The 27,663-nt window shown below is 40.4% G+C and overlaps 1 protein-coding gene across 1 annotated transcript in view; it reads left to right on the top strand.

Annotated features, from left to right (window-relative positions):
- cmah (cytidine monophospho-N-acetylneuraminic acid hydroxylase) overlaps positions 1-25,249 on the top strand; it is a 29,151-nt gene extending 3,902 nt beyond the window's left edge. The window contains exons 2-15 of the mRNA XM_071540578.1: positions 3,966-4,176; positions 4,325-4,416; positions 6,959-7,068; positions 7,828-8,018; positions 8,301-8,381; positions 9,823-9,889; positions 11,495-11,576; positions 11,862-11,999; positions 15,670-15,805; positions 16,467-16,610; positions 17,290-17,464; positions 18,436-18,552; positions 23,286-23,401; positions 24,455-25,249. Coding sequence (XP_071396679.1) covers positions 3,971-4,176; positions 4,325-4,416; positions 6,959-7,068; positions 7,828-8,018; positions 8,301-8,381; positions 9,823-9,889; positions 11,495-11,576; positions 11,862-11,999; positions 15,670-15,805; positions 16,467-16,610; positions 17,290-17,464; positions 18,436-18,552; positions 23,286-23,401; positions 24,455-24,599 — 1,800 coding nt within the window. The 5' untranslated portion in view covers positions 3,966-3,970 and the 3' untranslated portion in view covers positions 24,600-25,249. The remainder of the gene's footprint in view (positions 1-3,965; positions 4,177-4,324; positions 4,417-6,958; positions 7,069-7,827; positions 8,019-8,300; positions 8,382-9,822; positions 9,890-11,494; positions 11,577-11,861; positions 12,000-15,669; positions 15,806-16,466; positions 16,611-17,289; positions 17,465-18,435; positions 18,553-23,285; positions 23,402-24,454) is intronic.
- The last annotated feature ends 2,414 nt before the right edge of the window (positions 25,250-27,663 follow it).

Here is a 27,663-nt window from a genome sequence, read left to right as displayed (position 1 = left end):
ACCGGGGTAAATATACTGTGGGGATGGGTGATTAGTGATGAAGTCCAGGTGTGTAGGTGAAGCAGGAGCTGGGGGAGAAAGGGAGCCACACCCACACTAGACACTGACAGACAGACCAGGAGGCGGAGACACAAGGGAGGCAGGGAACACAGAGAAACACAAAGGAACTCAAAGGCAGGTCATGGCAGAACCATGACAAAATGCATGGACAAGTTTTTCCAAATCCTGCTGAGACATAAGTCCTTTAATCCTTGATATATTCTTAAGGTGATAGTAGGCTGACTTCGTAATTGTCTTAATGTGGCTGTTGAAGTTCAGGTCTGAGTCCATGACTACTCCAAGATTTCTGGCTTGGTTTGTGGTTTTTAACATTACCGATTGAAGCTGAGCACTGACTTTTAATCGTTCTTCTTGGCTCCAAAAACAATTACTTCAGCTTTATCTTTGTTTAATTGAAGAAAATTCTGACACATCCAGTCATTGATTTGTTCAATGCACTTACTCAGCGCTTGTATGGGATTATAGTCCCCTGGTGATATGGTTATGTAAATTTGTGTGTCTTCTGCATAATTATGGTAACATATTTTGTTGTTTTCCATAATCTGAGCCAGTGGAAGCATGTAGATGTTGAATAGAAGAGGCCCCAGAATGGAGCCTTGGGGAACTCTGCATGTCATTTTTGTCCACTCAGATGTGTAATTACTTATAGACACAAAGTAGACCCTGTCCTTTAAATAGGATTCAAACCAATGTAGTACCTTGCTGTAAAGTCCCACCCAGTTTTCCAGTCAGTCTAGTAATATGTTGTGGTCGACTGTGTCGAATGAGATCCAGTAATACTAAAACTGAAATTCTGCCACTGTCTGTGTTTAAGTGGATGTCATTGAAGACCTTAACAAGGACAGTCTCAGTGCTGTGGTGTGGTGTGGTCGAAATCCTGACTGGAAGACATCAAAACAGTTGTTTAGTGCCAAGAAGTTGTTCAGCTGTTGAAAAACGACTTTTTCAATGTTTTTACTTAAAAACGGGAGGTTTGATATGGGCCTATAATTGTTCATTAGTGACGTGTCTAGATTGTTCTTTTTTAAGAGTGGCTTGATGACTGCAGTTTTCAGGGGCTGTGGAAAGATACCTGAGAGAAGAGACATGTTTACAATTTGTAGAAGGTCTGAGGCCATACAATGTGAAACATTTTTGAAAAAGCCTGTTGGCAGAATATCAAGGCAGCAGGAGGAGGATTTCAGATGTTGTATAATGTCCTCCAGGTTTTTATGGTTGATCAGCTAATGGTATTTGAATTGATTTTAAGTAGAACAGGGACAACACCTGTACCTGATATAGAGGCACTGCCTGCTTGTCTAATTTTTTGAATTTTGTCAGTGAAGAAGGAGGCAAATTCATTGCAGACCCTGGTGGATAGAAGTTCAGAGGCTACTAACACAGGAGGGTTTGTTAGCCTGCCGACAGTAGCAAACAAGGCACGTGCATTATTATTGTTTTTGGCGATGATGTCAGAGAAAAAGGACCGCCTTGCATTTCTCAGTTCCAAATTATAAATGCGAAGTCTCTCTTTATAGATGTCATAATGAACCTGGAGATTTGTTTTTCGCCACCTGCGTTCAGCCTTTCGACACTCTCTTTTTTCTATTCTTACCAGCGTGACATTTCTACATGGAGATCTTTTCTTACCAGAGACAACCTTCACCTTAGTGGGTGCAATGGCATCAATAACATTTGTAATTTTAGAATTGAAATTATCTACAAGCTCATTGACTGAGACCCAAGAGAGGGCGGGTGTGGAAGAGAAAGCCTGAATTAATAATTCACAGGTGTTTTCAGTGATATACCGTTTTGTGATTGCCTCTGTTTGAACATTTGTGTGTGTGCACGGAGATAGTACTCTCAAAGAAAACACAGGAATGATCAGAGAGAGCAACATCAGTCACCACAACCTTAGAAATGTTCAGACCCTTGGAGATAATTAAGTCCAGAGTGTGCCCCTTGTTGTGTGTGGGCTCTGTCACATGCTGAGTCAGTCCATAGTTATCAAGAACACAACACAGTTCTTTAGTCCCTTTGTCCTGGGGGTTGTCAACATGGATGTTAAAATCACCAACAATAAATACACAGTCAAAGTCAGCAGTTCTGTAATGGAAGTAGAATGCTACCGTATATGCATATGCCTGTACTGTGTATGTAGGCCTACATATTTTACCCAGGCATAAACACACTTGCACACATATCCACGCGTGCACACGAGAACACTCACACCATTTTCACACAGTATATCCCCAAAATGCCAGACAGATTTCACTTTACTGTTCAACCTTTCTTCTTGGACTTGAAATGAAGAAACCACTAGAAATAACAAGAAGCTGTGTTCGAACACTTGGATTAAATGCTTCAACAGAGTTTTTTTTGCCAACGGCCTGCTTCATTTTTTAATTAATCTTCTGTCATTTAACAATCAGACATGCACAGTATAAAACCTGTGGGTAAAAAGGATACGTACAAATCACACTGTAGAGAGAATACTCAGAAACCACAGCACATCTGTGCCCTCTGTATAACAAGGTACTGTATCTAAGCAAAACTGTAAAAAAACAACAACAAAAAAAAAGAAAAATAGTATTGCTCTCTGTCCAATTCAAAGACATGGCAGTTGAGACCCAACCACTTCAATTAGTAGCCTATTTAGTTGCCTTTAAGAACAACTAACTTTTCAAATATTTCTGGTGTTAACCGCCTCCTGTGCGGATGGAATAATAGAATAATGACACCATCGGCGTTTAGATTGGTTCCTATAAGCCTCGCTTTCACTATGCAATTCTGTCTGCCACCGGGTACGATCTCCTGGGAGAATGAAGGCTCGATTTACAGCACAAAGGAAGTGCGTCATCCACTGCGCAACCAAAAGAGGAATAGAATAGGTTTATAGGTTTATAGGAAAACACACAACCTGCCTACTTATTAATACTACCGGATGTTTTACTCTGCCTTTATCATAGCACTGAGATCGGTGTTTCTAGTTCAAATTGGGATTCTTATGGTTGTTTCTTGCTTTGGACAGTAGCCAGGCTGCTGGCGGTAGCGTTAGCCATGTTGCTAACGCTACCGCTAGCAGCCAGAAAACGATCCAGGAGCTACAAGGAAGCCAGGACCAGCCAGAAACAAACGTCTATGTTTGTTTCTGGAAAAGTTGTCTGTATCCACTTTTAGATGTATTTACATGATTTTTTTTTTTTATGTTTTATGAATCATGAAGAAAGTATTTTGAGTATTTTGAAAATACAAAATTACTCCACTCTAAAGTATCTTGTTACAAATTACATTTTAATTTTTTCAGCCCTGTCAAATACTGGGCTGAACAGAAATACAGAACAGAATGGACAGAAATACTGCCCATCTCTGGGCATGTGGTGTAGCTTTTGATAAATAGACTGCAGGAGATATTGCACCGTGCAAACTGCTGAAAACGAACAATGTTTTATGTCTTAATAAGCTGAATTTGAGGATAGAAATTAATCAATACAACAGATAGAAATAAATTAATAATTTATCTTATCTTTCTTTGATATGATCTGCTAAGATGTGTGCATCAACAAGTGGTGTTTTATAGGTGTGCTACATAAATAAATTGAACTTGAACTTGAACTTCCCTTCTTTATGCAGAACCTGCAGGGACATGTGATCAACTGTCCTTATCAGTAGGGAACTTACACTGTGAGAGGATCATGATAAACATTTGGCTCAGCTTTTTAAAAAAGGCTCAGGAAAAAAACACTATTAAATGTTCTTTCAGTAAAGCTAAAGATAAGATGAACAATTTATAACAGGACAATATTTCCCACTTTTTAAAGATTGGTCAGATGCTTTAGCGCCAACTTCTAAATATTCACTCCACTTTCTGAGTAAAAACAGATTGTATTTGTCATTAATCTGCTGTCTCTGAAACACTGGTGCAGGTGAAATGACTTGCCAGGGAGCGAAGGTGGTGCTGTCACTGGACGCTGAAGCAGTGAGCTCACTCAGAGAGGGAATCAACTTCAAGAAAAACCCACAGGACGGTAAATGCTACATCATATACAAGAGCGAGAAAGAACTCAAGGCCTGCAAGAACCAGTGCAAACACCAAGGAGGGTTATTTATCAAAGACATTGAGGACCTGGGCGGCAGGTAAGGACTGGTTACAGAACATTTTTTGACAGAAGTAAACTGCTCTGCCAAGAAGTAAAGGAAACCTGTAACCTGTGAAGAGAAGTTTATCACCCAGGAAATTAAAGCTTCCATTAAAGCATACTGATAGGCTGCTCTGTTCTCACAGGACTGTCAAATGTACGAAACATAACTGGAAGCTGAACGTGTCAACAATGTGGTATGCCAACCCACCAGATAGCTTCATGCAGGAAGAGCTTGGTAAGTAGGTGTGGTTCACAATCAAGATCGGCTGCTGCTGCAACAACAAAAGGAAACACGTAGACATTTTTTTGCATTATGAGTCAATGGTCCCAATACACACTGCTGGAAGTCTGTGCATTATCTTTTATCGCATCCTGTCCAGCTTTCCCCATGTTATTATTGTTCTTCCTACAAGGAAATCTGCCTTCCCATGCATGAAAATAAACAAAACTTTGCACATAGATCCAGTCCTATGCCAAACTTCCTCAGCTGGAATTGTGGGCTAATAGTCCTGATGGTGGCGCTACAGCAACCATCTAAAGTTTAAAACTTTGAAAATTCATAACAAATCAGTCATACGAGCTACGGCTTTGCAAGTTTCACCAAAATGTAGGCCCAAGTGAGCAGAAATGGAATTATGAAGTCCATCACTCTGTTTTTCTCAAAAACTGTAAAACTAATTAAACCTATCTCCTCCCACATTTTTTGCTCAATTGACACCAAACTTGCTACACAGCATCTACAGACTGTCCTCCACAAACGATCCAGCCAGATTTTTGAATTATCAAAAATTGAGCCCATAGTACATCAAAATGTTTTACTGTAAACAGTACTGTAAACAACTACTGCAAATTCTTCCTAAATAAATCTCCAATGTTCATGAAAATAAATGACAAAATTTGCCAGTCATGGTAGATGAAGTGTATTAAATTTCAGAATTTTATCTCAAAAACTGAATTTTTGACAGTAATTTGAATTCTGCCCTCATGTAAACTATTGCAGTCTATGGAAAAAGAGCATCTTTAAACATCAGTTTTTCACTTATGGAGCAATCAATCTTTGTAAAAATAACTTACAGACATCTCTATGTCGTCTAGATGAAGTACACAAATTCTCAGAATATTGTCTTGAATACTTCTTCTTCTTCTTCTTCTTCTTCTTCTTCTTCTTCTTCTTCTTCCTCCTCAAAATGCCCGGCTCGACACTGCTGCGCAGCAGCTATAATTGTTAATTTCTCATTTTGCCTCAGTAAAAACAGCATACACCCAAAGTAAGCAGTAGTTCACCCCAAAATTAAAATTCAGTCATTACCAAAGCACTCTCCTCTGTATAAAGTTAAAAAGCCTTTATTATTCTTGGCTATTTCAAGTTAAAATGTTAGAAAATGCACCAAGGCTCTACCCAGCCTTCTCCAAGATGCAGGGTTCTCCAAGCCAAGAATTATAAAGGCATTTTAACTTTATACAGAGTAAAGTGCCTTGGATGTTCGCTTCTTTTTTCTTCTACAATGAGGTAAATGTTGACTTTTTGACCCACAGTGCAATCGTTTGGCTAAAAAAACACTTGGATTATGCTGAAAGAGCTGTTTCGAAAAATTTGATGGACATTTTTTTTTATCTTGACCTCTCTATCTGGAACTTTGATAGGGTAGAATGCGTTTTGAGAGTAATAGATAATGAGATAATCCAAGATGAGGTTTTTGTGTTTTGAGTTTTTTGATTTACTGTGTTAAAGGTCCCATATGGTGTAAAACAGGATTCCCCTTGCCTCTGTGATGATAAAGGAGTTGGATGGTCTATCTAAACATGGTGAAAGTATCAAAACGCACGGTCGCCGACTAAATCCACACAATCCATATTAGAAAAGCGAGCCTCTAAACGAGCCGTTTGGACTTCCGTAACTTTGTGGCGTCACAAAGGTTCGCTCATTATCATTTTTGTAAGAAATAATAGACTAACAAAGTGTTTTTTTCAAAGCAGTTGAGCGGTTGTCATTGTTTATTAACCAGAGAGTTTTCCCTACCTGTAGCAGCCGGGCTGCAGTGTCTCACGTTTCACTCTTGAAACGGTTAGCCAATCAGAACAGAGGGGTCATTAATATTAATGAGCCTTAAAGACACAGCGACAGAAACAGCCTGTTCTTGGTAAGGCTCAGAGAGATGCTGGAAAATGGACTGAGAGTGTTTTTGGTACATGACACCACACAAACAGCTTTGAATGGACCTCAAGACATAAAAATAAAACACTGGAAAGTGGAGAATATGGGACCTTTAAAATGACAGTGTGTGAATCCCTTTGAGACTGTAACTGTGATTAAGGGCTTTACAAATAATTTTGACTTATTGCTAACACTTTAGATTAGGGAACACATTCACTAATAACATGTGTTTTCCCTCAATAATTTAATAATTTCTCTCAATAATATGTGATACTAGCACCTTATAAGCCCCATACTGAGCAAAGCATATAGAGCCCAATTCAACTTCCTTGCTGACTGCTATAAGCACTTATTAAGAGGCTACTAAGGGAAACCCATAGTATATGAGGTATACTTGTAGAATACAATAGTGCAGAATAAGGCTAATAAGTGGTAATGACTACTAATGAATCAATACACTACTAATATGCATGTTAATAAGCAACCCATTAATAGTTAATATGTGTTCCCTAATCTAGTGTTTTCAAGTGTTACCGACTTATTTTATCCATAAAAAAGCATTCAACTCAATGTGACCGATCTACAAAGCCAACTGAGCACGTATGTTATGTCACACACACAGAGGTTGAGGTGCTGGAGGGGGGGGGTCTTCAGCTGGTGGAGCTGAGCCCCCCCGACCCGTGGCTGCAGGACCCTCGGGATCCGCTGGTGCTGCAAGAAGGAGAGGTGACAGTGAGTATCCTGACAGCCGTTCAGTCTGCCTAACACCTCTGAAGGGCACGGCCTTGGTGCTGCGTCAATACAGTCCTGCTGGATTTCCTGCACCGTTTGGCAACTCTTCATACTGGCCTTAGGCTTGAAAAAAGACAGGGAACTGTAAGAATACAATAACACTGTGTAGTATTTAATGAAAACCTCACAAATACGTAGTGTAGTCACAAAGCTGTAACAACATTAGTACAAAATGTTCAAATTTACTGTTTGTAATTAAATTAGATTAGATTAGATTAGATTAGATTAGATTAGATTTGATTTGATTCGATGAAAATGAGTCTTGTGGAGAAATGTAATGATTGCAGCAGAAAAGAACAGGATATAGATAAGAAGAGAACATGAGAACATAGGTTAATACAGCAAATAATTACAAAAAGTGTGTAATGCAAATGTTTTGCATTATTTTATTAAACCCTCATAAATACATTATCAACTAGAAAATGTGCTCAGTTGAGCCCCGCACGGAAGTTATGCACCTTTTGGTTATATGCCACGCCCACCAGCACGCCCCCTTTTGGCCGATCGACATGAAAAGTTAGTCAGTCCATAACCAACCTCCATACCAAGTTTTGTGCAAATCCGTGCCCAACTTTTAGAGATATCCTGCTAACAGACGGACGGACGGACGGACGGACACACAGACGCAGGGGATAACATTACCTCCTTGGTGGAGGTAATTACAGAAAATTGTAGTTAATTTTTTTATTTACTTCTCAGGTGACATACTTCACCCACGCCTGCATGGAGCTGAAGCTCGGGGAGCGGCGGTTCGTGTTCGACCCGTGGCTGAAGGGTCCCGCCTTCGCCCGGGGCTGGTGGCTCCTCCACGAGCCTCCGGCCGACTGCCTGGACAGACTCTGCGCAGCGGACCTCATCTACATCAGTCACATGCACTCAGACCACCTCAGGTAAAGGGAAGTTAGGGCGGGAAGTGTCAGCGGGAGGGACTTATTTGAATATTAATGAGATATGGAGGAAGTCTGCACTCGGTTGTGGGCCTGTGTGGTTAAACAGTTTTAGGTCCTGCTCATCCGGTTCTTGATCATCTGCTTGAATGCAGGGTCAGCACTCATAGAATGCCTCCTGTCCAATCAAATTACTCAACCAGATATATAATGATAATAATGACTTTTAGACAAAGAATGTATAATGTCATTTTGGCATCTGACATTTCCTGTATCTCTTTCCAGCTACCCCACACTAAAGGTCTTGTCAGAAAGGAGGCCAGACATCCCCATTTATGTTGGTGACACATCCAGACCGGTGTTTTGGTTAGTACAGTCACCATGATATCCATCATTTCACATGTACAGTTTTACATTTTAGGCATTTAGCTGATGCTGCCATCCAGAATAACTTACAATGATGCAACAGTAGAATAAATTTCACTGACTTCCTAGTTCAGTGGTTCTCAACCTTTTTGGCTTGTGACCTGCAAGAGAGAAGAGAGAAAGAATGATTTTCCCTTTTCAGGTCGTTTCATTTGATTCATTATCAGAGGAGGCTGAGAGGCTGAATCCTATTCAGTATTTCACAAGAAAAAAGCAAAAATGACAGAAAAATCTGAAAAAATGGACATGATAATACATTTTCATAGTAGAAATAATTATGCTTTTTTCCTATCCCATAAATCATCTTGTGACCCCCCCAAAAATATCTCACGACCCCCTGTGGGTGACATGACAACCAGTAGTAAGGAGGTCAAGGGTCAGAGACACAGTTGCCTGATAACTTTCCTGTGAGAGAATTGCTGGAAAAAGAAATAAAACTAAGAGCTAAGGAAAGGAGAAGGAAAGTATTACAAGGCATTTTTCTTTTTCATTTCTTCTTTTGCTCCATTAAGAATGACCTGGGAAAGACAGTAAACGTGAAATTAATCAGGGGAATTTTTTTATCATTCAGAACTAGAAGAGTTTCATTCCAACGTAAAATATTGACCAATTCAAAAAAGTGACACTTTAACTTCCAAAATGACTGTGAACCTGAAACGAAGGCAGATTAAGGTACTTTTTAAAGGAGAGTGGCTAACTTCAGTTCCTGGTTGAAACAATGACACTTTTACAGACTGGATACTGGATACTATTAGGGATATAATGAATGATGAACTTGACATATAGATTTTTCCCCCCCAAAAAATAGATGTATAGCCTTTTGGAACATAACAAATGTTCTGTGCGTCCACAAAATTAGTCGCCCATTTATTGCCTGTGGAGCAGCTCCAGTGTTACATCACAGGTTTGAATTTTTGAGTTTTGACTTTTGGCTCCATGTTTTCCAGGCATGTTTACATTAGGCTCCCAAAACAAAAACAAATTAAAAAAATATATTTCTTCTATGTTTCCCTCTCATATTTATAACCTGTTGGCAGTTTAAGTTTTCTCTGTTTTCTCTGTTTGGTTTTCTTAAAGACAGTTGTTATGTCCTCTGGGGTATTATAGGTAACCAGGGAGATAACTGCATTGGTAAACATTGTATATTAGCTTAGGGACTTTGCACCTGCTAGCAGCACTCAAACATCTACACACATCTCATACCCCATGCATTACCTTTTTACCCATTACCACAGATAAGAATGCTCTCTTGGGTGTTATTGCCATAATGAAATCCTATATACTGTTTAATGATTCACAAAGTTTAATGAATAATCTCTCTTCTCTCTCTCTCTCTCTCTCTCTCTCTCACACACACACACACACACACACACACGCACAGGTATTTGGAGCAGAGCCAAGTCAAGCTGACCAATATCAAAGTGGTTCCCTTTGGCGTCTGGCAAAACGTAAGCGTCAATACTGACAGTTAGTCAGTACTTAGTGGAAAAGTTGACTTGGTTGCATTTTTCTATTTAGTTCGTTTAGGTTCACACAGCCCAGTTACAAGTGAACCAGGACTTGTAAACAAAAGTCACATGACTCACAAGCAGCTCATTTATTGGATAGAGTTTTAGTAAACTGTCCTGCCAGGTTGGAGATTTTGGCAGCGGACGGGGAGTCAAAACCCATAGTCCCTTGTGTTTTGGAGTCGTTGTAGTTGCTTCAGATTACGTTCTCACTCCTAACAAACCGCACCACATATTTACATTAGTGTGTGTTGGGTGTGGCCACTAGTGCAACATGTTCACGCTCTGCTGAGACTTGGCTTCAAAACACATGTCCCTCTTCCTGCTCCTCTGCTCACAACAGATCTCTTCCCTGTTCGGCCAGTTACACACAATCACACATCTGACTTTGTAGTGCCGCATCTGTAGAATCTATCTGTAGGATTGGTTCACAGGAGATTGAGCGTCACTATGGAACATCGATAAGAATGTAGGAGGGACAACTGATGTTTCCGTTTAAGCCATTTATTTCCACTATGCACACATGTAGAGCAATAGGAGATGATGAGGCTTGACGGTTACGGTTTTCTAGAAATGATAAACAGAAAAACACACAAGAACTAGAAGGGTACTCAGAGAGCGCAGACCTCCGCCAAGGTTCGTGGCTATTATTGCTTGTTCATGAGTTGGATCCGGATCTGCTCCAAAATTGATTGGGTTCTTCCTTGGTCCATGCTACACCCTTCCACGAAGTTTCATAAAAATCGGGCCAGTAGTTTTTCCGTAATCCTGCTAACAGACAAACAAACAGACAAACAAACAAACAAAGAACCTCCTTGGCGGAGGTAATTACAATACAGTTAACCAATGTATAACATCACACTTAATTAGGTACCTAACAAACAATGAATATTAGTACTCTAACCAAGGGGGTGAGGGGTAGGCCTACCACTGCTGAAATTATAGAGTACTATATAACAGAGAAACATTCATTTAACAATTACATAACATAAGAAATTCAACATTCTAAATTAGGTTATAAGGATTCTTGCATTTCCTTAAGAGCTGCAATTAACAAATCATGTGCACTGCGCACTTACACACAATATTATATCTGTAGTCTCAAGGCAAACAGTCAAGGTGACGATTATAGCATTTACCAATATATACTGGTCAAGCATTCAATCACATCCAATCTACAAATAACCATTAAAGTACAACAACATATGAAGAAAGTAGTAAACTCACTTTATCACGCACAACCATAGGTGTGTATCTGAATCACAGGGACAGAGGGCCCTCACATGTGGTTCGTGTTGCTGCCAGTCAGAACAAAGTAAAATGGGCGGGATATATAGAGTAGGCCATTGATTAGGAGTGAGTGAGGTCAGGTGAGAATGGGCGGATCCACGCCATGGAAGTTGGCGGAGGGTTGCTGAACAGTATGGCTCTATTCTACAGCATCTAACCATGCTCATCTTGAAAAGTCAACAACGACGGCAACTGTAGTGGTTTAACTGATGCAAAAAAATCCAAACCTTAACCTCGTCTCTTGGTCTCCTGCAGATTGACGAGCAGCTGAGGTTCATGATCCTGATGGATGGCGTGCATCCTGAAATGGACACCTGCATCATCGTCGAATATAAAGGTGCACGCTTTTCCACGATGTGTCAGAATTACAACTATTGGACATATCACCAGGGTTGGGGAGGGAAACAGTAAAATCACAAAAACAATTAAATGTTCCTTAAAGAAAATACAGTAATCAGGTTATAGATACTTGTGAAAAGAAGAAGATAAAGAAGGTTATTACATGTTCAATTACTCAGATTTAAGGTAAAAATAAAATGTGTTTTGATTGTAAGATTTTGATAATTTACCAGCTTCCCACTAACGGCTAAAGTATTAACTTCAACCTGTGTTCCCGCCGCAGGTCACATGATCCTGAACACAGTGGACTGCACCCGGCCGAACGGCGGCCGGCTGCCGCACGGCGTCGACTTGATGATGAGCGACTTCGCAGGCGGAGCGTCCGGCTTCCCCATGACCTTCGAGGGAGGGAAATACACCGGTGAGCTTCAGTTCAGTGGTTTGTCGGGTCGGGGCCATTCATGAAGTGAACTGAGACGGCATGGGAAACTTCAATTCAGCTCCTTGCCTGATATCAGACAGAACTGTCAACTCGTTCCACTCCATTTCCATCTTCAGTCTGACATTACCTCCACTCTAACCGATTTCTGTGGGGGAGGGGGATTCGATTTTCCCTAACCAATCACTAGAGACCAACGTATCCGCCTGAATCTAACGTCATTTTAAGTCGACACTGATGCGAAAGAAACATCTCCTCTTTGAATAAATGCCTTCAAAGCAGAGTGCTGTTTGGATTTCAAAGTAATTGGTACTTTTAATCGATTTAGAACAGCCTGGATAGCAGCGTCTATCTTATCTACAGCGGTCGCCATTGTTGTTATTACCGGTCGATTTTTCAACCGAGAGAAACCGCTGTTTCATGTCACGAATCGCGATGCCAGACCAGAATCAGTCAACTCGGTGGAGTGGGCAGATTCAAAGGTCTGGACCCAGGCAAATCGCTAAACATTATAAATCAAAACATTATGAATCAAATACAAGACAGTTCAACAAAACAAACATATTCAGTCATAATGTATGGTTACATGTTCTGCATCAAATACCGCCTGAAAGGTCCCTTTAATATTTTAGAATATTCAGTATTGATAATATATAAAACTATGTGTAATCTCAGATATGTGGTAAGAAAAAACAAAAAACATTAAATTTCACAGATTTTTTTTCAAATTCCAATTCCAGTTCCTTAGTTGAATTGATGATTTCATTCATGAATTGACCCTGGTGGTTTGCAGTATCACCTCACTGACAAAAACACCCGGGTTTGATTCCTGGACCGTTCTGTGTTGAGCTTTGGTGTTTGCGTGGGTTTTGTTTTCTCTCACAACCCGAAGACAAGCAAGTCAGGTGGACTGGAGACTCTAAATTGCCCAGTTATGAACATGTGAGCGTCTGTTCGCCCTGTGATGGATGCAGATCAGAGGTGGAGACTCAAGTCACATGACTTGGACTTGCTTGAGACTCGACTTGATGCATGAAGAGAAGACTTGAGACTTGACTTGACTTGGGTTCTGGTGACTTGGGACTTGACTCTGACTTGTACTTTGATGACTTGAAAAGGTTTCTGAAGTCTTGACTTGAGATCTTGTGTTTGTGTAAATGACTTAGATTGAAAGTGATGAGATTTGTTCCAGCAGACGACTGAATTTAAATTCTGTTTTCTGAATTTGTATGGAATGATTGAATTTATTGAAGTTGAAACTGATTATAGAAATCAAACTCATGATGCTCTTACCAAGTTTTTATCCTATTAAAACCATATTGCATTGAAAAGTCCTAGATATTTAGTTTTCTTTAAGATAGTAAATTGATACTGGACTCTTGATTTGTTCTGACTTGACTTGCTGTTCTACATTTAGACTTGAGACTTGACATTAATGACATGGACTTGACTTGGTAATCTACATTTATACTTTGGACTTGACTTGAGACTTGTGCATCAAGACTTGAGACTGACTTGGGTCTCGAGCAAAGTTGTACAGTACGGACTGCCAGCGATGTCAAAAACACACCCAGAGTGGCAACAACAACAACTTGTTTCAAAACATTTTGGTTACAGCATGTGGTTTTTGACTGAATTGAGGCGTTTTCCCAAATACCAATCCAGCTTCATTCCACTGTGGTGTCTTCCATGCTAACGCTGCTGAGCCGAGCCCCAAAGTGATTGGGAAATATGGGAGTTTCTCATGGGAACGACGTGAGATTTATCGCCGATGACAGCATTTAAAAACCACATATCCACGAACTGAAACAATGTGACTCCATGCAGCTTTTTTCTGTTCATACTGACTAGAAAGCATCAGATCTGAGTCACATGTGAGGAGAAAAATCTGAATTGGGAAACTTCAGTCCATAAGCTGTAGAGCAGTGATTCTAAAACATTTTCATATCAAGGACCCTAATTCAGTCCAGATTAGAGCCACGGATTCCGATTTGATGAGATTTTGTCTCTCAGACCCAAATCTGAGAATATTTTTATTGTCAGATATGATTTTGTCCAGAACTCCATGACTGTCTGTATTGTAGGTAGAGAGATAACAGAGAAACTATGATCAGAACAGTCATTCTTATACATTCTCTAATTGTGTTAACTTCTTGTAAATGAAATAATGGTGACGTTTAACAATTCATCAATTTGCTGGGGACCCCCTGGAACCCCCTCAAGGACCCCTGGTGGTCCCCGGACCCCACGTTGAGAACCACTGCTGTAGAGGATCTCGACTGTGGAAGAGTTACATTCACATTGTTAATGAATCTGCATCTCCCAGATTGATATACAGACTTACAGACTCTCTGATGAACGGCTTTAACTTTTGTCTCTCGTAACATAACTCTTCTCTTTCTCTATATCCAGATCTCTTCTGTCTTTCTCTCCTTAGACACACACACACACACACACACACACACACAAACACACACTAAGAAAACACGTTATCTTCCTCTTTCTCTCTGTGAACACACACACACTCCCTCTCATTAACGCACCCTCATTCTCTCTCTATTTCAAATGATTCTGATTACCGTACTTGTTATTTTTGCATTTTGTTGTTTTTGCTTCATTCTCCTCTGCGCTGAGTTTGACGTCTTTTGGTTTCTGTTTTCAAGTTCAGCTTCTTCTTTTGAGGTGAGACGTTTTTAGAAACCCCTTGAAGTCCAGAGTCTCACCTGAACACTCTGCATTTCTTGTCTTTTCTCTGTATCTGTAAATAAACTAACCCCTAAATCTAAAAATCCAAACTTCCCATATATTTCAGTAGTAATGAACAGAGATGTGGACTTGAGTCATTGTGACTTGGACTCGAGTCGACTCGAGTCGACTCGAGTCACCGTTTTGATGACTTGCAACTTGACTTGAACAGAAAATAAATGACTTGAGACTCGACTTGGACTTGGAAGTTTAAGACTCGTGACTTAACTTGATTTGAGACATGATGACTCGAATGACTTGTTTGTGTTCATTTTATGTTTTCAGTTTAAATATTAAATATAAAATAGCCTGAAACGTTAGCCTGATATATCAATCTGTTCTTTCACAACTAGCTATAAAGACCGGATACTGCAGGTAAGACTGCAGTATCTTGGGGGGGGGGAAGACTTGACTTGTGACATGACTTGCCTTAACTAAGGACTCGACTTGACTTTACTTGACATAACCTGTGACTTGACTTGCCCAAGAAAAAATGACTTGGGACTTGCTTGAGACTTGGACCAAATGACTTGAGTCACATGTCTGGTAATGAATAATTGATAATTGGGTAAACTCCGCCTCGATCTAACATCTCTCAGATATCAAATAAACCTTTTTTTTTTTGTTGCTTTTGATTTCTCGTATTTAGTCATGCTGATTCTAACACCTCACTTTATCATGTTTTTAGCTTCTAACCCTAACCCCGCCAAGCAAGATTAATGAGAATCAGAATCAGAAATACTCTATTGATCCCCGAGGGGAAATTGGGTAACTGCAAAATTTGTGTGCAGCACCCATGGGTGTGCTGCACGCAAATTTTTCAGCAAGATTAATCTTGCAAAGATTGGCACCACACTTCAACGACATAAAGATGCCTCTGAACCACGTCATGCTCCTCTCCTCCCAGAGCCGTGGAAGGCAGAGTTCATTAAGACTGAAAGGAAGAAGCTGCTGAACTACAAGGCCCAGCTGGTGAAGTCTCTGCAGCCGAGGATCTACTGTCCGTTCGCCGGTTATTTTGTGGAGGCTCATCCGTCAGACAGGTAAATTCTGAATGGTTGATAAATAACTTAAAGCCCATTTTCCCCTGAGTATCTTTTCACCCATTCACTATGGTTTGAAGCCATTTACTGGGTAGAAACAGTGTTTATAGAGAGGCAGCTGAAGTGTCCTCAGTTTTATCTGGACTCCCTTATTTGGGCAAATTAATCTATGACACATCAAACATAATCTATACCTCACAGTTAGGCTTACTAGTGAAAACAAAAACTTAAGTCATGATTTCATAAAAATAATGGCTCATGGAGGAGCAGGTAGAATATGGGAGACAAACTCAGCACTTTTCATAAGTATCTAAAAACACATTTGTTTATTATTGCTTTTAATTAACCACTGGTTTTTTTTTACTGTTTTTCATTTCTAAATTTCTGTTTCTGTCTCACTGTTTTAACTGTTTTTTCCTTCATTTGTCTTTTCCTCTATTTAAAAGCACTTTGAGCTGCATTTTATGTATGAAGGGTGATATATAAATAAAGTTTATTATTATTATATGGCGAATACAGCCTTACAGGTACCAACTCAATGTCAGTGGCTTGTTGTTACTGTAATATTCTTGGGTCTTTGTGTTTGGATGTGTGCGTGTGCATGTGTGTGTGTGTGTGTGTGTGTGTGTGTGTGTGTGTGTGTGTGTGTGTGTGTGTACAGCTACATTAAGGACACAAATGTTAAAAACAGTGCAGAAGAACTCAATGCTCTCATCAATAAGACTGCGCCGGGCATCAGAACATGGACGCCGAAGCCGGGCGCCGTGCTGGACCTCAGCCTCGCTCTGAGAGACACAACTAGCAGGTGATGACATGATGTGTGTGTGTGTGTGTGTGTGTGTGTGTGTGTGTGTGTGTGTGTGTGTGTACAGCTACATTAAGGACACAAATGTTAAAAACAGTGCAGAAGAACTCAATGCTCTCATCAATAAGACTGCGCCGGGCATCAGAACATGGACGCCGAAGCCGGGCGCCGTGCTGGACCTCAGCCTCGCTCTGAGAGACACAACTAGCAGGTGATGACATGATGTGTGTGTGTGTGTGTGTGTGTGTGTGTGTGTGTGTGTCATTTAACAGAAAGCAGCTGGTTTCTCAGTCAATGGATTAGGAAACATGAAACTATACATGAAACTACTCATTGAATTGTATGTGAAAAGTACGGAATAATACGGAGAATTATTTATTTTATATTTATTTATATTTATTTAATTAATTCTTTATTTAATATTCTGAGAAATAACTGAGAAGAATTTCTGAGATTAAAATCAGAAATTTGCAAGAAAAAAACTTTTTTCTCACAAGTTTCTATGTTTTTTTTTCTCAGAATATGACCCCCCCTCCCCCTGGGTGCTGTAAAAAAAAAATACAAAATCACCTACAATGACTCTAATGCTCTTCCATAGCAAACACCTGCAAGTTTCAAGTTTAAAAGTTCTATTTTTTTTTTTTTTATGAAATGTCAATATTCCCTCTCCCGTCCACAGTGAGGCCGTCACCGATCCTCCAGCCAGTGCAAAGATCTACAAGGACAGTTGGGACTTCGACTCGTATGTGGATGAGCTGAACAGCGCCGTCAGCTGTGAGATATTCAAACATCCCAGCTGGATCCAGGTTTATTACACCTGGGCAGGCTTTAAAAACTACAACCTGGTCTTACGGGTAAATATCTCCAAGGATAAGCAAGATCCTCTCCTGTCTACAGCAACAGCTACTGGGAACTTCTGCTTCTTCTGTCCTGGGAGCTGTTGCTTTAAAATGGATTCTGAGCAGTAGATCAGTGCTACTATTCTTTAAAAAAAAACCTTAAACACAGCAGGGTTCAAGAGTCAGTTCATGGATAAACTCATCAATTCCAATTCAGCTGAGGAACTGGAACTGGAATTTGAAAAAACCTACAATTGGAATTTCAGGAAGTTCAATTTAATTCAGTGAAATTCTGTGAAATTCCATGTTTTGTTTTGTTTTTTTCTCACCACACATCTGTCAATTCAATCATGAATGACCCAAACCCTGGGTCACAGTATGTAGTTTGGTAAAACTGTTTGGATAAACTAACAAATGCTATTTTGAAATACAAAAGAACAAGACTCAGGACGATGCTTTCATCCCTGTTGTCTGTTAACCTGCAACAGAACAGGCAACTTTCTACAGTCAATTAATTTGAGTTTTCCCTCTAGAGAACATAATGAAGACATTCCTTCAGTGCTACAGATGATATAGTTCTTTGTTTTTTTTTTTATTTTTTACACACAAAATTCTATTAATTTGCATGCATTCTGCTACTAATAACGTTGCCACAAACACAGTCCAGTGGCTTTCTCAACCTCACCTACAAAAATACATGTGTGGCGATTTGATGTAATACTGTAATACAAATAAATGCATCATACACGTCAAATACAGATTTCAAAAGTTATCATTCTGCTCCCTTTCCTCATGCCCTCCTTCCTTTCCTTTCTTCCCAGCTTTCGCCCGTTGTCCTCGGCCGCTTTCTTCCAAAAGCTCCGGTGTGCTTTCTTGGGTATCGCCGCTTGTTGTGAATTGATTAACCTTTTCTTAACATTCTGCTAACTTGTTCCAACCGGGTGTGTGTCTGATGAAATGCCGATGTCCCAACATGTGTGTCCAAGGTCATCGAGACGGATGACGACTTTAAGCCCCTCACCCGCGGCTACGACTACTTGGTGGACTTCCAAGATCTGTCCTTCCCCACCAAGCGGCCTGACAGAGAGCACGCCTATATAGAGGTGAGCAGGAGTAGAGCAAACAACACCAGGCACCTGTACACCTGTGACTGGAAAATTTCAACTTCAATACCCAGAAGGAAACCAAAGGGACGAGTGAGGAAAAAGTCGTTTCGATTGGAGAAGTGCAGTGTCAGAAAATGTTGCTTATTGCAGCTTTAAAGCTCATTTTGGATTTCCTTAGAATCCATTTGGGATTTCCCAAGACCATTATACCCTAGCGTTTGTTTTTTCTTTTCTTTTTTTATTACAAACCATTAAGCATTCAAACTTTCAACTTGTTCAGCCTGTTGGTTGTGAGAACAGGACTTCAGTAGTCCTGGGTAAATACTGAGCTTCTGGCAGGCTCAGTATTTAGCTTTAATCCAGAGTAAATTCTTGTGTGAGTGTCACAGAATAATCTTAAATTCTTAGATCGCCAAGATATTATTTTTGTTGTAAAGGGACCCATCAGAAGCAGAACTTTGACCCATTTTGTACCCTGGCCTCAGAGGTTATTTGACTGGACTATGTAAATGTAATGTAAATGTAAATGTAAATGTTGTGGATGCAAATGCTGAGGTGGCGTTGAGTTGTGTTTGTTCACTGTATAGTTTTAAATAATAAAGTAGTCGTCTGCTATTTTGTGAATGGCTCGCAGTCCAAGGCGCCTGCTGCCTGTTGATATGGTGCTGGGAAGATTTATGGAAGTCAGTAAATTTACTGATAAAGACAAATGATTAACTTTTGTTAATCCATTCTTACTGGTTCACACACAGCTGACCCTGTTGTGTTCAACTGGGCTGTGGCCTGTTACCATCTCTTGATAATTTGTTTAAAGCAAATATACTGTACGTTGCAGTGTGAAAGAGGCATTGTAAGGAAGGCCATTGCTTGACAGGTTAGGTTGGATTAATGTTGTTTTAAAAGATGCTATCTAATGTTTTCATCTTGTGACTTGTAGGCGAATAACAGAAACTGAGAGCGAGATGGTTATCTGAACAAGCTCGGATCTAGGACATAGGACATAGGGGATAGCAGTCGGTCTGTAAGTGTTTTGAATCTTTGTTTCTGGGTTAGATTTGGACTTAGGCTGTTGTCAGGCTTTGTTGTGGCTGAGCAATTCCTGGTTTCACTCTCTGAGTTTCGATAGAGACAGTGCACAAAATACGCCATGGCCATCATGGGGGAAATAGGCTGCACCGCTCTCCATTCACTTTGTGTGACTGAATGCACATCATTATTGCCCAAATTAAACATAAGAAAACTTAAAAACCACGAATTACAGTTTTTTGTGTTCCCGAGCAAAACAAGGAGCCGTTAAGAAGAAAAATGTGGATCCAGGCTGTAAGGAGAGAGGTGCTGACAGTGGCTCATGGTAGAAGAGGGGGAACTTTGGGACCCTGAGACTAAGTACACTTATAATGTGGCCAGTATTTTGTCACCGGTAAATAAGTTACCAGTAATTATCTAGTTATATTCTTGTAAGATAACCTGTATGTTAAATGTGTTTAAAAGCTGCATGCTGTCCTAACATTAGGCTGCTACTAAGCTAACATTACTGAGCCAGTTCCTCTCTATAAAACAGATGAGTTGTGTTCATGTGGGTCTCAGGATAGTTTGCTCTGTATTGACTCTCAGTCCAGGGTGCAAAAGTAATGAGAAATCTCACTGACTTGTTAGCTAACATAAGATAGTTATCTTAGCAACAATCCACTTTAACAACCAATGTCACGTCAGCGTCGCTCAAACTTATAGTCTGAAAAGCATAGCTGTATTTCAGATTTTTAAATATTAAGTTAAATTATTCAAGGTCAATTTATTATCTTACCTGGTGATTAAATTAAGTAGTGGTAAATGTCAAAGTATTTCACTTCAGGTCACTGTGTGGGATCATTTATCAGCTTTAGGAGTAATGAAATAGGACATTGATGGAGGCCAATTAAGTTAATTTTTTCAATGTACATTTCCCTCTCTGTTGGAGGCAGTGTGCCGAAATAATTCTTTGACAGACTTGTCTACTCGAAAACAGGAAAAACCTTGTCAGGCTGTCGATATCTGAAAAGATTTCCTCCCGATCACCGCTTTTGCCGGTTTGTTATCGATATTGTTTTCCCCCACAGTGGGCGTGGCTTTCGCAGTATTACAGCTGATTGTACTTTCTCCCACACACCTCGTTCCGTTGGGCGTGGAGATGGCACGGATCCCCTCATTTCCAAAGACTGGAAATTCACTAAGCTTTCTCCTCTAAGCAATAACTCATCTGTTGAATACCGTGCAATCATGGTTACTGCTCCTGTTAAACTATTTGTGGTTGTCATATATTGCCCACCAGGGCTACTGGGGAACTTTGTAGTTAAACTGGACATGCTACTCTCAGCCATTCCTGAAGATGGCCCCCCACTGATTGTCATGGGGGACATGAATATCTTGACCCCAAGCGACTGACTTCCTTTCACTTCTGTCCTCATTTGACCTCAAACTGGTCTCCACCGCTCCCACACACAAAGCGGGCAATACTCGATCTGATTGTGACTCGAAACTGCTCCACGGCAAATCTGACTGTCATCCCCTTACATCTGTCAGACCACTTCTTTATTCAATTCATGGTTTCCTTACTGGAACATCCTCACGTTCTGCCGCAAATGGTCTCCTTCAGACGAAACCGCCGGTCCCTCACACCAGCTCGGCTCTCCAATGAGGTCTCGGCTACCACGCCCCCTCATAATGACTTCTCCTCACTCCATGTCAATGAGGCTACAGACACACTCTTCTCCTCGCTAGCCGACTCTCTAAACAATCTCTGCCAAACCTGCTCGTAAAACCCCCACTAGTCCATGACTCACTGGTGTCATTAGAGAGCAACGGGCGGGGCTCAGAGCGGCCGAGAGAAAATGCCGCAAATCCAGAGATCCCACTGACCTCAGTGACTATCAAACTCTCCCATCTGCATTCTCCTCACATCTAAAAAGTGCCAAGACCACTTATCATCAGGAGAAAATCAGTAGCGCCAAAAAACGCTCGGAAATTATTTTCCGCTTTTAACTCCTCCACCCTCAGGTTTGCTCACTGCTGACGTCTTCACATCCTTCTTTACTGATAAGGTTTCTACCATCAGTCATCAGTTCTCTGAGCCTGGCCAACTCAGTCTGCTGCCGCCAGCTAACAGGACCTCATTCCCGTCAGGGGCGTAGCCATAATTTCAGAAGTGAGTGGGACAGATTGTTCAGGAGTAAGATGATTTTTATTGAATGATTTATTGAAAGATCCTCTCCCATTCGATTTTCACAAACATAAATCAACAGATTTCAAATAACTCACAGTATTATAGGCCTATTCATCATAACATAGTATATACACAAACTAAAGTCTACAGCCCGTCTTATTTGTTGAGCATAATATTCATGGCCATGATCTAGCTTAAACGAAGCACCCAAACGTGTTTCTGCGCCTCTCCTTAGCCGCAATGAATTGCTGAGCAGTCAGTCTCCTATTTAGGTTGACCTTGAACTTTAAGTGTTGGTGGCAGAGAAAACCCCAAAGAGCTGCAGAGAGGACATATTTTACCCACACATAAACAGTCACTCTGGAACATGTGGGAGATTTTGACTCACCAGAAGGCCTGTGTAGGCCTGTGTGAATGTTTAATTAGTATGATATCCAGTATACAGGGATGTTGATGATTATAGCTAACAAGCATATGATGTCAGTGTTTTTAATAAGAAGTATATTGACACCATTTTTGATTGTGTACATATTTCTAGATTAGAACTTTTTATTGAATGTTTGAAATCATGAGAACACCTGTATTTTTATCAGAATTTGAGGTTACATTGACACCAAGCAGAAGTAGCAATTAAAAATAATGATGTATTATGATGAAGGAAAGTTAGGGGAGTTATTGAAGGAGGTATCTGTTATTAAGCCCCACAAAAGGTGGGGCGTATTAAAGAATATAAAAGGATGTATAAACAGGAATCAAGTTAGTTGAACCATGGTCCAACTCGGTTTACGTGTACTCGTTTTGATTTTTCAGTAAACCTTTTTCATATTGAACTCTACTGCACTTGTTTGAATTATTGGAATACAGTATTTGAGAATTGTGGCAGAGGACCTGAGGACATCTGGCCCATCTGAAGGTTTTTCCTCCCACAAACAACATAAAGTGAATACAGCTGGGCACCACAAACGCGATTTAGCGGAGGTAAAAAGCGCTGGTATGATATGAGGAGGTGAACCAAAATGCTTACCACAAATAAAGCCAAAGAGGAGCCTTAACTCCATTGGAGAAGTTAAGGAGCTACCTACCTGAACTCCCTCACCCGCCCACTACGCTCTGCCAAGGAGCGGCGCCTGTGCTGCCACCACAACAAGGCCCTAAGTCTCTAGCCAGACTCTTCTTCTGTGGTTCCTCGGTGGTGGAACGAGTTACCAAACGCCATTCGATCCGCAGAGTCCCTCTCAATCTTTACGAAAAGGCTAAAGACCCAGCTCTTTAGTGAACACCTTCTCACCTGATGGACTGTGTAATCCAAAATAAAACTTAGCTTTATGGCACTTAATCTTGTTCTCTCCTGAATAGATCCTTGCTTGTGTTGTATAAAAATCTCATGTGTGCGTCACTTTGGATAAAAGCGTCTGCCAAATGGGAAATTGTAATTGTAACGTGAAGCATCTGAAGCGCCTGTGACATGCCTGTTCATGGTGACAGACGGCAGAGCTGAAACTCTGACACTTTGCCGTTTCCTCCCTTCAAGACTAAAAACAGGATCGGGGTGATGAGGTTCGTGGTGCTGAACGGCCTCCTGTGGGACGACCTGTACATCGGCTTCCAGAACCGCATCAGCCGAGACCCAGACATCTACCACCACAAGTAAAAAACCCAAAAACCTTTACACCAAAACAGTCCAGGTTCAGTAGATATTAAGAAGACCTTTTACAAAAACAAATTAATACTATAAAGGCCAGTGGTTGTGGGGGTCAAAGACAGAGCCGTCAATTTCAATAATATAATTATAACTACTACTTGTTTGTGTGATTTTGATGGTGGGGACTCAAGTCACATGACATGGACCTGAGTCCATGTGACTCGAATCACAGTTTTAATTGCTCGGGACTTGACTCTGACTTGTACTCTGATGACTTGAAAAGGTTTCTAAAGTCTTGACTTGAGATCTTGTGTTTGTGTAAATGACTCAGATTGAAAGTGATGAGATTTGTTCCAGCAGACGACTGAATTTAAATTCTGTTTTCTGAATTTGTATGGAATGATTGAATTTATTGAAGTTGAAACTGATTATAGAAATCAAACTCATGATGCTCTTACCAAGTTTTTATCCTATTAAAACCATATTGCATTGAAAAGTCCTAGATATTTAGTTTTCTTTAAGATATTAAATTGATACTGGACTCTTGATTTGTTCTGACTTGACTTGCTGTTCTACATTTAGACTTGAGACTTGACATTAATGACATGGACTTGACTTGGTAATCTACATTTAGACTTGGGACTTGAGACTTGTGCATCAAGACTTGAGACTGAGTTGAGACTCGAGCAAAGCTAACCCTTGTCACACCTCTGCCTAACACTGGTTTGTATAGAAAGTGGGTCTGAAAAGTCGTGGAGGGACATTTTGAAAGATATTTAAATCCTAAAATTAGTCATTTGGTGGTTGCTTGGCCTTTCTGGTGTTAAACCTTCAGTCGTCTCTCTTAATTTTTCCCTATCTATGTTTAGAATTGTTAACCTCCGTGTCTTTCTTTCTTGTGAGGGTGTTTTTCTCACCCAATGAAACACCCTCGCAAAACGAAATCATCTCCTCAACGTTTCTCTCTCCCTCCCTCCCTTGTATAAAACATGTTTTCACTGTAGCGACCATGTATTGTAAATGTCTTAATCCTCGGTCCGTCCTGTCCTGGTCCGCAGGTTCTGGAACCACTTCCAGACCGAGCTCCCGGTCACCGGGCCGGACTGGGACCGGTTCCTGCAGCGGGTGACTCCCGTCCCGCAGCCTGACGCACCCGAGGAAGAGGACGGAGGCTACTTGGACTACTTCTGTGTGTTGGTATGAACTCAGCTTGTCTGTTTTTATGGACGGCTGAGATGGTTATGCTGAAGCGGGTCCATGGCATCATTTATGTCCTCTGGGTTACTGCTTAGTTTAGTTTGCACAGTGATAAAAACAGAAATTAAGTGAGAAAAAAACCGGAAGAAGAAATGCAAGCAACTTTCACCTCTTTATTCACCTTATCATTATTTAAATAATGAACCTCAGGAAATTATTTTTCTTTTTGGAGTGAATCACAATGAGTGCAACCATAGAAGAAGCTTCAATTACTAGATCACCAGCAATACAAGCAACTAGTAAGGAGGTCAAAGGTCAGAGCCATCGTGTCCTGATGTAATAAACTCTACAATGATCCTGTAAGATAGAAAAGAGGAGGTAGAAAGGGTTTGCCTCTGCTGTGGTTTGTGATCTGGAATGTCAGGGAAATGTTTATACTTTTAGAAACATTATTCTGATATGATATAATATCTAGTGTGGTGTGCATATTCAATGCGTTTGAATCTAAATCAATAAAGATCACTACTTACCACTGACTGAATCAAGAATGAGCCACTGAAGTGTAACCTGTGAATTTTCTGCTACTGAGTGTGAAGTGGGGTGTTGGGTGTTCTCTGAAACCTGTTCTGGATGAATAAAGATATAAATAAACCATTTGTATGAGCCATCTCCTCTTTCAGTGACGTGCAGTGCAAGGCGAGACTGTGGCAGATCAGGGCTGTATCTCCCGTAACATCTGTCACGTATCCACCAAACTGATCCGTGCCTTTGTCCTAACGCACAATGGCCCAATAACACCGTGGGTTTAGATTGTTGTTCTGAATCTGATATGGGCAAGGGCTGACGCAGTTGAATTAAAAAAATGCTTTTGGCTGAGGTCTGTAGTAGAGGATGCTGCGGGTGGTAAGCGGATGCGGACACTGTGAACTGTCACAGTTTTAAAATGTGTGAATTTAGTAAAAAGTACTACAGCCTGTACAGTCTGCTAGAGTGAACTGTGACATCACGCACTGTAGGCTGGCTCCATAGGATCCCATTATAAAGGTTGGAAAAAAGTATAAAACTTAAACTGCGATTTCTCAAAAAGTACAAAAGGTATCAAAAAGCTGAATAAAAGTAATAAAGTACTAAAAGTGGTGACCCGTTTAAAGTTTGAATGGAGTTTCTAGCTTTAAGTATGAAAGAGTAGTAAGAGTTCAAGTGGGCATGGTTTGAACAGTCCTCTCATAGACTTACATTGTAAAAAAAAAAAAAAAAAAAAAAAAAAGGCTAAAAAGGCGTTTTTGGTAGGATCATATTTAGGTGATTTTCAAAACTTTACCTTCATACAATTCCTTAGGACTTTTTTTTCTCTCATTCAGAATATATTGAGGACACAAAATCCATTGAGTTTGTTTTTGTTGCAGTTTGTGAGAGGTTGACACACATTTTTGGGTAAAATGCCTGGACTACAGTCTGTCTGTCTGTGCATCTCTTGGTCTGTCTGTGTCTTGCTTGTCAGCCACTTCCAGGGCTGTTCTGTGACTTTGTGCCTGACCAAACTGAAAGTGAAATACAACTATTTATTCCGTTTGATAAACGCCAACGGGCAACGGTGTTTATACACTGCTGCTCAGAAAAGATAACCGTATCGCGCATGAACATGCGTTCATATGCGCGTGCACAAAATGAAACTCGCGCTTTCCAGCAGCAGCCTCTGCGGGGACCAGTCCAGTCCAGACAGTATATGGGCGTGATGGCACTCCTCATAGGCGCACATCATTTTAAAACACGACAATGATTATCTAGTCTCTCAGTCAAGGTTTAGTTACAACTCTGGATGAAATTTGTGTCACAACAAAGATAACTTCAGATTTGATTTTGACTTTCACACGAGCCAACAAAGTTGCTGCTCATCCTGTGATTATTATTACTATAAAGGGAATTTGTAAATTGCTTAGTACTTGATTTCAACACTACAACTGATGGGTAACTAATGTTTTTTATTGGCTCAGAGGGAAACTGAATTGCTCATTATACCAGGAAATTAAAGGGGCAGGTGAATGTGTTTTTGTTCTGCCTGTTGACGATTTCTACAACCTGTTCTCTGGTCAATGCAGTCTACTTTTTCAATGTGATTGATTTTTTTATATATGCTATTGATTTATTGTGTGTGGCTAGATGTGGTAGGTTTAAAGCCTCATTGCTGACTCCTTGTCCTTTGACATGTGAACTGTTTTCCCATTGGCCCACTCAGGTGTCAGATCTGCCGTGTCATTCTGCAGAAACACGTTGTTTTTCTGTACCAATAACAATCTTTTTTCCTAGTTCAGGCACCTTGGTTGGGGGGCGAGGCAGTGACAGTTTGTTTTTTTCTGATGCACAGTACATTTTTTCAGTCTGTTCCTCAGCTATTCCTGTACCAAAGCTCTAAACAAGTATACTGATCTGAAGCAAACATACATTCACATCAGAAAGGACTGGCTTGCAAAGGGAGTTTTAGCTCTACAAACATTTCTCGGAAGCAGAGCTGCTCTAGCCTGGTGTCCAGCCCCTATGAATCGCAGTTTTCAGCACTCTTTGAATTTGCATGGCGATTCATAAATTTTTCTGGCTCATCTTATATGCTACTGCCTAATTACAATTTAGTGTCAATTAAAAAAAAAATGCATTTCATTCTTTATACGTAAAACTGTTTTAATGATGGTTCGTTCCAAAATGCAAGGCCTACTATAATATTTCTATAATATTCCTATAGTGTGTCTGGTACTCCATAGTGATTTTTTTTTTTTTTTTTTTTTTTTACCCGTAGAAGCTGAATAATGCTTCAAAGTTTTGCTTGGATAGGATCTTTGTAAAATGTATTTTGGGATGACGTTGTTTTTCATGAGGTTACATAAACACTCACTCCATATTTCAAAATGAAAATGATTACATCCTCTAAAGTGGTTTCAGATAGATAACTGGATCCACATGTGACACAGTAAAAACTTGGAAAACAAGGTGACAATTCGACATTTGAATTGAAGTCATGCATTGTATTGTTGATAGAAATCCAGTCAATTCCACCAAACAGCCACTAGATGGTGCT

This window comes from Centroberyx affinis, unplaced genomic scaffold, assembly GCF_046629955.1.
Source record: "Centroberyx affinis isolate AG114_WGS23_722 - 3 ecotype Tasmania unplaced genomic scaffold, CSIRO-AGI_Caff_v1 ptg003688l_1, whole genome shotgun sequence".
In the NCBI taxonomy this organism is placed as follows: Eukaryota; Metazoa; Chordata; class Actinopteri; order Beryciformes; family Berycidae; genus Centroberyx; species Centroberyx affinis.
Note: the sequence above shows the minus strand (reverse complement) of the source record. Positions and strands in the feature narration are given on the sequence as shown.